General features: G+C 41.2%; 1 protein-coding gene and 2 non-coding genes across 3 annotated transcripts; 1 reads left to right on the top strand and 2 right to left on the bottom strand.

Annotated features, from left to right (window-relative positions):
* The first annotated feature begins 7,222 nt into the window (after positions 1-7,222).
* Positions 7,223-9,764, top strand: LOC124190010 (elongator complex protein 3). The gene is made up of 11 exons (XM_046582523.1): positions 7,223-7,560; positions 7,620-7,709; positions 7,775-7,938; positions 8,004-8,043; positions 8,116-8,262; positions 8,332-8,469; positions 8,528-8,686; positions 8,754-8,837; positions 8,898-9,031; positions 9,110-9,242; positions 9,324-9,764. Exons 1-11 carry the CDS (start codon positions 7,393-7,395, stop codon positions 9,708-9,710), a joined length of 1,644 nt encoding a protein of 547 aa, XP_046438479.1. The 5' UTR covers positions 7,223-7,392; the 3' UTR covers positions 9,711-9,764.
* A 1,098-nt stretch (positions 9,765-10,862) lies between these two features.
* On the bottom strand, positions 10,863-10,946 carry Trnah-gug. Its single transcript is given in 2 exon segments — positions 10,863-10,897; positions 10,910-10,946. It is a non-coding gene; the product is annotated as a tRNA-His (tRNA).
* Positions 10,947-12,738: 1,792 nt separating this feature from the next.
* Trnah-gug lies at positions 12,739-12,822 on the bottom strand. The gene is given in 2 exon segments: positions 12,739-12,773; positions 12,786-12,822. It is a non-coding gene; the product is annotated as a tRNA-His (tRNA).
* Between the last annotated feature and the right edge of the window lie 202 nt (positions 12,823-13,024).

Below are 13,024 nucleotides of genomic sequence, written 5' to 3'. Positions count from 1 at the left end.
CACGCGTCACCACAGAGAGAGAGACGCAACACGACAAAGTGGATAAGAGCAGCCAGCCTAGCAGTCCTCCCCTTGGTCTTTATATATATTTGGGAAACAAACAGGGAAAAAAGTCGCGCAATAGTAAGGAGAGACGATGGCTTTGAATGACAGGCAGAGGAGGGCGAATCTTATTTCTCCCCCTCTCTCTCTCTGTGTGTACAATGTCTGTGGGATGTGTATAAGAAAAGAAAAAAGAAATGGAGGAAAATACTGTCGCAACTTTGCCTCTCATCTGACAGATGATTAATGAATTGTGAACGCTCCCTTTCAGTTTCTATTCAAGACCAGCCGGATTACGTATTCCGCCGCAGCAACATGATGCGACCGGCGCGTCTTTTTTTGTTTGAAAAAAAGGCGGGGGTCTTGTTATGCAACCAAATAACCTGCCATCAATTGACGACGAGAGAATATAGTAGGAGGAGTTGAGCTCAGAATTGAAATAAACAAGAGTGCGCTGACACTGCTGTCTATCTAGTAAATGCTATAAATGGTTCTTCTTCAACAGACAGATGCTCAACCCCCCCCCCCTCACTCCCACTGGGAGGTGTGACATAGTGTTTAGATTTCAATATACAACTGCAGGATCGACAGCAATCAAGTTCCCTCCTAAGTGGATTACACACACATCTCTCACACCTATCTGATTCATTTGTTGTAATATCAACTATAATATAAAGAGCGCATCATCAACTCGAGCTGGGAAAAAAAAAACATTTCGGCCAGCACCTGGGAAACATCTGATTTGTGGATCATTAAATTCGTAGGTGATAAAAAAACTCGGGAGAAAATGAACTCGAACAAAAATCGATTTCAGACTGTTAAACTTGGACAGGGTACAGATGTCGTGGGAAGTGGCGGTATATACTCTACTAAATATCGAGTCGTAAAAATATTCTGACACCACCAGCACCAAGACGCTGCAACCAGAAGAAGAATGGGTGCGCCGTTCTTTTCGACACTATCTCTCCTCGCAACGTTCCATTAAGTTGCATATAAATAGGTCCCATCGACAGGCTATAAAATTCGACTGACTGACTTGGACGTTAGCAAACATTGTCCACGTCCCTACAGTGTAAAGTGCCCCCCTTTAAAAAAGAAAAATGTCTTTCTTCCATTCGTTATTCATCTGCTCCTTTTTTTACGAGTCGGAAGGTGGAAAAAAGTTTTTGGCGCTCGATTCAAAAAAAGGACACATTTTTGACGACCGCCAAAGTTCAAATAGTTTTTCCTACTTTGAATTTATCCCATAGTGTCATCCTCCTTAACATGCATAGCGTCGCACCATCTCCTTCTTCTTCTTCCCCCTCTTTATTTTGTTTAGTTGATGGCGACTTTGATGGTGGTCGTCCAAATCGATCCTACTAACACTACACTCTACATAGTGTATAGTATAGTGTCCATAGACTGGACTACCGTTTCCCACATGTGCGGCCTGGGCGCAATGTGGGGACTCGGTCGCCCCTATTGTCGTCTCTAGAAATACGCTCAGCAGCGGCCATAACGCTCGACTTTGACGACCGGGTAGTAAACATACACAGAGGGATAGAAAACGATGATGATTGCTCCTCGTCGCAGGGCTCTGCGACGGCCAGAAAGCTGCCGCCCGCCGCTCGACGTCGTCACCGTCGTTATAGTTAGGCCCTCCTCCCTCCCTCTCTCCATAGACGATGGGGTGAGGTGGCCTCCTCCTCCTCTTCGTGTATATATTTATTATATCGCATAGAGAGAGACTGAACTTGTGCCGACTATGATTCAATCAACTTTTTCTTAGACGGACGACGGTCGCCGGCCCAATATGGAAGCTCGTCTCTTTTTTTTCTTCTTCTATTTCTTCTTTTCCTATTTTTATTATTCCCTTTTTCTATCCTTCTTCCTGGGTTTTATCTAGACATTGCGGCGGTTTATTATTATGCTTTATCAATAACCATTTTTATATATGATGGACATGTATGGCCCTGTACATCCGCCTTTCCTCCCGCTGTAGATGTGCCCGCGCACAATACGTCCTGGCTCATAGAGAGACCGAGAGAGAGTGCAGGAACATTTGATGTATTCATGCGCAAAGACATCAAACCCGAGCGCAATGCGATGTGACATTAAATCCTATATCTGTTTCTGATGCATCGCATTTTTATAGTTTTCCCCAGCTAGACCACCACCACCAACTGCCATAACTTGTTAGAAACGTGCCCCGTTCTTATATTCCTCGATCGTAATTCCTCTCCGGGTTAGTTTTTTCCCTTTTCTTTTTTACGACGATAAGATTAAAGCGATATTCCAGTGCTGCGCAGCCTATAATATCGCTATCAAAAACAGAAGAATTGGGTGTAGATCGGAGTCCATTAGGGACTTCTTCAAAGAACTCGCAATTCGATGCATAAGAACACGACGAGGTCAAATTCATCTAATCGACGCTTCTAATAGTTGATTGGCGACCGCCAGCTGCCATATCATTTGTAATTGAATCGAGAGAAAAAGCTGTTGGGCATAGGAATGGGACGACGACGAGTTAGTTATTACATCACAGAAAACGATAGAGGCAGATCCATTTGAGACAGGCATAAACGGTCGCCTGTACACACCCACTACTACAGTAGACTGGCTTCTCTCTATTGACTCGGTTGGCTCCGATCCTTTTTTTTGGTCTCATTCCAGTCGATTAAATCCCTTCCCTGCCCCCCTTTCTTTTCAGCTACTCCTCCTCCCACCCCCTTCAAGAGTTGATATATCAACAACCTTCGCAGTGTACAAGAAAATAGTATATCATAGCCGGAGCAGGAGCCCTTGCTGCTTTATATTGCAAGGATCTATAAGTCTCTTAGACATGTCTGATATATTTTCAGTTCTGCACCAGTTTTTACGACTACGGCGCCCACTATCTTTCTTTTAACGTATGACGAGCTTCTCCGGACCGGTGGCATTTGATCCAGTGAGCGAAAAAAGAAAAGCTCCTGGCCTCTGTTGCTGGACCTGCCCCCCTACCGCCCTACTACGTTGATGATGGGGATCAACCGACATATAGATATAGCCTGTATTTACTATCTCGACCGACCGACCCCGCCCGCCCGTTATATCACTCTCTGTGAGCCTTTTTCTGATCCCTTGATTATTGGCAAAACTGTTTAGCGCCATAATTAAAACTAGTCGAGCTGAAACGCTTCTAATAAATATTACAGTCGACTGCCTGGTGTACGCTGGCGTATAAATTATAAATATATAAGACTAGAGACGACGACCTTTTTCTTTTGCCTTTACGATCGTTTCTTAACGATCCTTGGCGCCGATCCCGGAAAGACATAATTAACTTTCTCGATTTGAGTCTCTCTGTTCGTTTTTAATTAATTCACTCGAGGGAGAGAGACGCAAGTGAAACACACACCAGACACACGCGACGAAAAAACGGAAGCTGCGTCGAAACTTCCGGCCGGAATAAATAATAAGAATCCAGCTCTCAGACTCTCACTCGTCAGTCAGAGAGATGAGATCGAGATTAACATGACAAAAGGGTTACATAGGAGAGTCGACACCCTCCTAACTCTCAAAAAAGATCCTGCGACAAATACAAACAAGACCACCACCCCATCATTATTGGCTCAACCACTCGATTCTTTTCGTTCACGGTCCGGTAATGGTCAAACCGCTCATTCTTTTTTTGTGTGTGTTATTTGGTCGGCTGTTGAATGTTTACTTTTTTTCTCTATCCACACCCTCCCTTTGGCCTCCCCCCAACATCCTTTTGTGTAGCTATAGGAGAAAAGAGTTTGGGTGGGTGGACACAAGAGCTCCTTTTGTGCCATGATGATCCCTTTTCCGGTATCCCAATCTGACCGCGAGCCGGGCGCGCTCGATTTAAATAATAAGATCGGCGCGGACCCAAAGTGGCCCTCGTCTCTGCGCCTATATCGGCCACTTGATCGAATTGCATCATTTATCACCTGTCATTGATATTGGCCTCAACCCCTTTGCGTGTATACCACATTAGAGGCCACCAAAACGGAACGGATTTTGAATGACGCAACCAAATTTCTCTCCTTTTGATTCACTCAAATTGATTGTCGTAAAAAAAGATTCAAATAAAAAAGGATTTAGTCAAACGAGAATCGAAACTAATAAAAAAAAGAAGGAACCTGATCTTCCGATAAAAGAATCAAAAAAGAAAAAGAAAAGAAAAGTTTAATGAAGCTGAAATTCAATCCGTTATCAACTTCAAAGAACTCGGCGAAAGCGGATCAATAAAAACTTTTGGGAGTGAAATAAAAATAAGGGAAAAGATGTTGGACGTCACATGAGATATGACAAAAGAGTAATGGAAAGTCTCTAGTCGTCGTCGTCGTCGTCTTCACGGGACAGTTTTCAAAGTGAAGAGACGCCGGGGGTAGAGAGTGCACGCCCGAATGAACATTTGCATGGGAAATGTGTACAAACAGTTTGGGGGAGAGAGATCGAGAGACGGAGAGAAACGGAGAGACAAATGGTTGGCGTAGTTTTGAAATGGCGTCGCTTCCCTTTTTCTTGGCCCATGTTTAGACGTCGCGACGCTTCCTTTCAGACTGTTATTTGCCCAAACGATCCCGTCAAACTGTTATGCGCACTATGTCTCTCGTCTCGCGTACACTTTCATTCCCCTCTCTCTAGATATCGTCGATGAAGCTACTGTCTGGGGAATTCCAACCTGCAGACTCTCTCTCTAGCTCTGCCTTGGCGACTCAAACTGTCAGATGTTGAACGCCATCCCGGTGATTACCGCACTCCCTCTCTTTCTACCAACCCCCCTTCCCATCCCATCCCCCCCTTCCCTTTCCACTTTCCTGCCTATGGTTAGATATACGTATATAGCGTTGTTGTCCCATGTTTGCATTCGTCGGGATTATACCTTGTTATATACCCTCGCGCTGGTTCTTGTTTGTCAAAGACTGTCACAGAGACTATGTCAGTCTCTGTGTTTTCCATTAGCTCGTTACTTTGATCAAATATTACAGTCGACATGGTCGATTGATATCAACCCAATCTCTCTCTCTAGCTATACTCGTACGTATACGTATGTCTGTATACCTTCCAATACGCTCAAATGGGGAGGAGGTTGTTTTTCGTACAAAGTCGTCGCAGATGGCCAACTTTGTACGTGAGCATTGAGCAAAAACAAGAACCAATACCAAACTTTTCTTGTGTCGATTTGCATTTTATGCTAATGTTATTGGGAGCGTCTCTAGTGTGTGTACATCTCTGATGCCGCCACAGTGAAAACTCGCTTAATCGCTGTGTTTTGATCTCGGACGGTCGACATCTTGCGACAGACACGTACACACACACACAAACATTTTATTTATTTTTTTTTATAACTTCGTTATATATCGCCCCGGCGTCGTTTTGTTTGGGTGCCATCAGTTCACTTTCTCAGAGATAAGAATTCTTATTATTCTCCTCGTGATGCTGCGCGCCTGCTGTAATAGTTACACGCATCTTTTGTCAAAGCACAACACTAAACCCTAACGGACCCGCTCAATGAAAGAGGAGCGCCGATCGTTTGTAGACACACACAGCACAGACACAAAAACATTCGGGACGCCATTCCTTGAATACATTGTCCGGGTTATATCAGACATATCAGTAGACGCACAATAGTCTAGCGTACACACAGTACAGCGCTAGGAGACGAGAGAAGAGTAAAAGACTATCAAATCAGAGCAACAAAACGAGACGCAAACGGATCCCACGTTCATCGTTTTTTCGCGCAAAAAAAAAAACCTTTTCTATACTTTAACACATAAATTTTTAGTGAAAGGGATATCCGCTCTGGAGGGTTTGACGAGGTCATAATGTCTTTACGATGGGTTTTGATCGGCTGAGATTAGGGGAAAGCATAAGGACGAAAAAAAGGACCTTTGAATAAGACTCGATTGAAATCCATAAAAACACGTGTTTTTTTTCTGTCCAGGGGAGTGTGTGGTGTGTTTGTGTGTGTGTTGTCGGGAGACACACACAAACAACAAACCCCCCACAACATACAGACAGGGGCGAAAGGAAAGAAAAAAGACGGAAAAAAAAGTAAAAAACAGCAACGAAATAGTAGCCATCCTCGCATCCAGTGTAAAACGTAACAAAACTCTCCTGGGCTCGTAAAAGTCAACGGGATTGAATACGTCGTAAAAAGTGCGAGCGCGGGCAGCGCGTGCTTCGTCGAAAGCCGGAAATGAAATGAGTTCTTCCTCCGTCTTCCTCGTCGATTTATTTTTTACCCTTCACTCTCTATAAAGTTGAAGCATCAAGACCGCATTGTGTAGCCAAGATGACTACTATTACTTCATCCCTTTTGGCGCAATAGCGTCCATGGCAACGTGAATTCTCACGCAATCTGTTGCTATAAATTGATGATGGACCTGATGTGAAGAGCTGAGATATATCTCCTCTCCATCACGGCATCACCCCCATCGCGGAGGGTGAGAGAGAGAGAGCTGAATCTTGAATCCAATAAAATGAAGAAGAAGAAAAAAAAGGGACCGAGGGTTTGAGAGAATTTAATGGCAGGTCGTAATAAATACGGGGGTCCAGTCGCCTTTCATCTGAATTATTATCGGCCATCAATCCAAACCGGGAACAGGCTGCGATGCGCTGTCACACACGAGACTTTGCGAATAAAGCTCCCGGAGCTTTTTCGGTGCGCGCAATCGTAAAAACACGAGAGACGCTGAGCGTCGTTTCGCATAGCGTCCCCCCACCCTCCTCTCCCGGTTTCTCCCCTCCCCCTTTTTATCCCTCACCCCAGTTCCGAATAATATAAAAAAAAATCCAGTCAAACAGCTTTTCATCGGAGGAGGAAAAGCGACGCAAGCAAACGTCATCTAGCGATCAATATTTTCGAAATCATTTTACGTTCATCTAAAAAATTCCAGAAAACTTTTAAGCTTTTATTCCTTCGTTTTGAAATGAAATATGTTAAAACTTTAAATTATACCCCGTATAATTTAATTGGAAAATTTTTTTTTGCCAAAGGTTAAAATCAAAGCCAATAAAATCGTACTAAGTTTAAATGAGCTCTTGAAGCAATTTAGTACAATATAGAAAATGGTGCTCATCAGAAAAACAAATTGTGAGAGATTTGTAAAAGCAAAATTACGATCAATTTTAAACTTCGCGCAATCTTTTTTTTTTACTATGTGGCCGATCCCTATCCTTCCAAAAGCTACGGCAGCGCCAAGCGGAATAGTTCCGACTCCACATGTGTCCAGATTTCATTGTCTGCTAGGCTATTGCCCCTTTACTGTTTTCATGCTGTTTTGTTTCATCATCGACAAGAACGAAAAACAAATTACAAAAGTCACAATTGAGTGTGTTAATAATCACTAAATCAATATGCCTCCAGCTGAATATTCCAAGTTTTCGCTCATTGAATTGTCTGTTCTGGCAATCAGTGACATTATCCAAGAACTATTAAAAGCTCATGAGAGTGGAAAAGATCTCAATCTTAATAAGATCAAGACACAGATTTCTTCCAAGTATGGTTTGCCATCTACACCAAAGGTATGTCAACAAACTTTGCAAGTATGTTTGGTAATTTTACTCGTTTCTCCCTTCTCCAGTTGGTTGACATCATCGCTGCAGTACCCCTTGAACACAGGAAAATTTTGGTTCCCAAATTGAAAGCCAAACCAATTCGAACAGCTAGTGGGGTACGAGACATTTTTAAAACACAATTTCTACAATTTTTATGAGATCCACACAATTGCTTTTTTAGATTGCTGTTGTCGCTGTCATGTGTAAGCCTCACCGATGTCCTCACATTAACATGACTGGAAACATATGTGTGTACTGTCCTGGAGGACCTGATTCAGACTTTGAATATTCTACTCAATCCTACACTGGTTACGAGCCAACCTCTATGCGTGCCATCAGAGCCAGGTTATTTTTTTTTTCTAAATTTTACTATTATTGGAAAGCATTCATTTAAAAAAATATATTTGCAGGTACAACCCGTATCTTCAAACACGACAAAGAGTTGAACAGGTAAGCATTGAATTTCGTCGATTTTTACCAATCATTGCTTCTGATAACAATGTGTTTTAATTTGCGTTACAGCTGAAGCAGCTTGGCCATAGTGTGGACAAGGTAGAGTTCATAGTAATGGGAGGAACTTTCATGTCGCTTCCGGAAGATTACAGGGATTATTTCATCAGAAACTTGCATGACGCTCTATCGGGTCATACTAGCAGTGATGTGAATCAGGTGCGGAAAATTTCCCTTTTCCTTTAGAAAACCTAAACATTGGTTGATTTTTTTTTTTTTTATTCCAAGGCTGTGGAATATTCTGAAAGAAGCCTGACCAAATGCATCGGAATCACGATCGAAACACGACCCGATTACTGTTTGAAACGACACCAGTCTGATATGTTGAAATATGGCTGCACGCGATTGGAAATTGGGGTTCAGTCGGTAATCAAGCTCAAAATTGAATTTCAGAGATGGTCATTATTAACTAGCTTTACATCAGGTTTACGAAGACATAGCGCGAGACACAAACCGAGGCCACACCGTTAAGGCTGTGTGTGAAAGTTTTCATTTGGGAAAAGATTCTGGTTTCAAAATTGTTTCTCACATGATGCCAGATTTGCCAAACATCGGTTTAGAAAGAGATATTGATCAATTCATTGTAAGATTCCCTTTTTTACTTTACATGATTTTTAAAAATTTCTGAAAATCGGTTGTTTACTTTTCAGGAATTTTTTGAGAATCCTCTGTTTAGAGCTGATGGATTAAAAATTTATCCTACACTGGTTATTCGAGGAACTGGTCTGTACGAGGTAACTTTCAATTAAATGCAGTTAATGGTCGTAAAAGTACATAAACAAATTTTATTTTAGCTCTGGAAAACAGGCCGTTACCGATCCTATCATCCGAATGTTTTAGTCGACCTCGTAGCAAAAATTTTGGCATTGGTACCCCCGTGGACCCGAATTTACCGAGTACAAAGAGATATTCCTATGCCACTTGTAAGGTAGGTTACCCAAATTGTAATTCATTGCTAGTTTTACGTAGAAATTAAACTTTAATGGAATCCCCCCCCCCCGTATAGCTCTGGAGTAGAAAACGGTAACCTTCGCGAATTGGCATTAGCGAGGATGGTCGAATTTGGAATCGATTGCAGAGATGTCAGGACTAGAGAAGTAGGAATTCAAGAAGTGCATCATAAAGTCCGTCCTTATGAAGTAAGTATATTAAATCTTTAACTCTGCAGCCATCGCAAAAGAAAAAAGAACTGAATTTACAACATTTCCAAATCTGATTAGGTCGAATTGATTCGTCGAGACTACGTCGCTAATGGTGGATGGGAGACGTTCCTTTCGTATGAAGATCCAGAAAAAGATATTTTGATCGGGTTGCTACGACTACGCAAGTGTTCGCCACAAGCTTTCCGCCCCGAGTTACAAGGAGGAGTATCAATTGTTCGAGAGCTACACGTTTATGGCAGTGTTGTACCGGTTAGTGGCAGAGACCCGAGAAAATTTCAACACCAGGGTTTCGGAACACTTTTGATGGAGGAAGCGGCTCGCATATCCAAAGAAGAGCACAAATCCTTCAAAATTGCCGTTATCTCCGGAGTTGGGACTCGAAATTATTACCGAAAATTGGGTTACGAACTTGAAGGCCCTTACATGACGAAATTGCTGAAATAGGTCATTTATCCTGATATCTTTGTGTAAAAAAAAATACATGATTTTGGAAATATATATTTTTTCTTTACTATTAGATGAGTTGCAGTAAATGTTGTGGTGATTAAGGTTTTGTCAAAAAAAAAATTGTCCTAAGCGAACAATTGAAGCCTATCAGCGAAAAATAATAAAAACGGCGAAGAAAATGTCATGTCGTATTTGTTTTACGAAAGCAAATTTTAACGCTAAAGCAAAAGTAAACTTTTAAAATTAGAATTTCATCTTGAAATGTCTCCACTATAAGCAGTAGAAACTGATCAAGTGTAAGCTCAGAAGGTAGTAGGGCACCTGATTCTTTTTGTTACGAATTTTATTTTTGCTAAATTTTCTAAAAGAAAATTTGTGAACGGAAGTAAATGAAAAATTTTATAAGATTCTGAGAAAAGTTAATCGTAAGTTTAAAAATGTGCAACATAAAAGAAAAACCAAAATTGAGGTTTGATCCTATTAGGCATTTCAGAACGAGTCAAAGCTCTTCCGGTAGCATACGTTCGCGTGACCCGAGATCATTTCCATTCCGGCTAGTCGGCCATCGAGGACTTGGGACGGGGCCATCGGGCCATCCAGCCCGGACAAACCATCTCGTCTTTCGCACTTACACACGCTACCTATGCCATAAATCATTCCTAAACTCAGCTCCCCAGAAGCAGGGTTATAGCAGCACGCCAACTCTGCCAGCTGATTCAGTAGTGATTTCCAGCAATATAACAATTTTGCAAAAGGGTTTATTTCTCGCAGATAAAAACGAAGGAAGAGTCATTGTAGACACTCACGGCCGCTCACGACGGATAAAAAAAAAATAAATAAATAAAGCTTTAAAAGACCACACAAAGATAATACGAGTCTGTGGTTGTTATAGAAACCAGATATTTGACTGGATAATACATTACCACTTGCCAGAAAAAAATGTTAAATTTTTAAAACAAAATCTGTGCGAACAGAACAATGGAGGTGCGTGACCCGCATCAGCGAATGAAAGATATTTGGCATGTCATAAAAGTTTGAACGTATAAATTGATTCAAATTTCGCGTGATTTTAAAGAGTGATTATTACCGCACCGAAAAGAAAAATAAAACGTTAAAAATTTAAGCGTCTGATATCACCTAAAAACAGCGTGCCGTGACCAGGATTCGAACCTGGGTTACTACGGTCTTGCTGGACTCCACAACGTAGGGTCCTAACCACTAGACGATCACGGCTTGGAAAATCCCAATCGAAAGAAAAGTAGTACGAAAGTCTTGTTTTGAAAATCTCGAATGCTGTGACTAACTGACATTAATTACATTCAGCAAAAGCAAAAAAGGGGGCTATGAACAAATTATTGGCAAACAGAAAAATATTTATTTGCGGGAACTTTAAAAGACAGGGAAAAAAGCCCAATGTTAGTACAAAAAAAGGCCCAATCTGGAGATCATCAGTTGTAATGATGCAACAAATTCTTCCTGAAAATTCCAAAAACGGTAGAGGGGGGAACAAAACAAGGTAAAAGTGTCCGATTCTCACTAGTGTCGCTCGAAGTTTTATTTTCATTAAAAAACACTGCAAGTCCATTTGATGTTTCGTGCTGCAGCTACACGAAACCATTCGAAGGAAAAAAGAAGACGATACGTTCAGCATGAATAATGTAATTGCATTAAAGCGATTTTTGCTTGTACCTGAACAACGAGAACATGTGCGTGTGTCCCTATGTTTTACTTTTCTCACCCTATAACTGCGACTGCAACTTTCGTTAACGATTTTGCCACACGAAAAAATTAAAAATAATTGAAACAATCGAATTTCGTGTTGCATTTGTTTTACGATAGCACATTTTAAGGCTGAAACAAAAGAAAAACTTTTCAAATTAAAATTTTTTCTTGAAGTGTCGCCACAAAGCTAGGCAATGATAACTGATAAAGAAGTGTGATAATGTAGCGTTTAGCAGACACCCGATTCGGAATTAAGTTTTGCTTAATTTTCTGAAATAAAATTTCACGAACGGAAGTAAATGAAAAATCTTATAAGATTCTGAAAAAAAATAATCGAAAGACTAAAAATGTGCAACATAAAAGAAAGGCGAAAAATTCAGGTTTGATCCTATTAGGCACTACAGAATTAAATTCTGGGCCGCATACGCTAGCGCATCCCGAGATGGATTCGAAGAATACATCAGGGGTATCAGGTGGCTTTCCCGGATAGACCAACTAGGTCTCTCGCACTTTCGCACGCAAACTCGGCCATAAACCATTCCTAAACTCAGCTCCCCAGAAGCAAGGTTACAGCAGCACGCCACACTGCCAGCTGATTAAGTAATGATTTCCCGCTATATAACAACTTCAAAAAGTTTGTTGATAAAAAAAAATATGCGATAACAAAAAAAAAAAAAAAAGCTTTAAAAGGCCCCTAATAGATGTCACGAGTCTGTAGTTGTTATTTGAATCAAATATTTGACTAGATAACATTACTACTCGGCAGACAAGATGTTTAATCGACAAAATCTGCCGTTGTAGAACAATGGAAGTGCACAACGCGCATCAGCGAACGAAAGATCTTTGTGTGTTTCAGTGTTTGTAAAATATAATAGGAATTTGAACGCATACATCAAATCCAAGAACCACTCAACAGTTTAATTGAAAACAAAATTATTCAAATCTCGCAGGATATTACGAGAGATTTGTTTCAGAAAATTGGTCCATAAAAAGAAAACAACAAGAGCAACTTGGATATTACAATACCCACGACGATGCAAGGCATCCAAGGTAGTAACTACATGAAAGTCCATGGGATGAACTGAATCACCAAAATCTCAAACAAGAAGTTGCGCGTCCCACACCAGACCCTCTCACGAACAGGACGTTGAAAATTTTGCAATTTAGTTGACGTCAAGCGTTGATCAAGATTCATTTATTTCCCTCGACATCAACAGTGTTCCATTAAATCACGAGTAAGGTCGAATCTCAAAAAAGTGATGGAGCAGGAATAAATAAATCGTTGAAACGAATGCAAACAATGTGCCGTGACCAGGATTCGAACCTGGGTTACTACGGTCTTGCTGGACTCCACAACGTAGGGTCCTAACCACTAGACGATCACGGCTTGGAAACATACAAGCCTGAAATCGAAAAATATCTGACCAGCTCTGAGTTGTATTTTAAAAATAGTTAACGCTCTGGTTAACAGTTCTAAAAACCACATCAAGAAAAAAAAAGGCTGCTGGAAACAAATTATTGGTCAACATAAAAATGCTATTCGAGCTCGACACCCTCGGATCGCCGAAGCATTACTTGACCACTGTGTT

The sequence above is a fragment of the Daphnia pulex genome, chromosome 3, assembly GCF_021134715.1.
Source record: "Daphnia pulex isolate KAP4 chromosome 3, ASM2113471v1".
NCBI lineage: Eukaryota > Metazoa > Arthropoda > Branchiopoda > Diplostraca > Daphniidae > Daphnia > Daphnia pulex.
The sequence above is the reverse complement of the archived record's forward strand: the minus strand, read 5'-3'. Positions and strand labels throughout refer to the sequence as shown.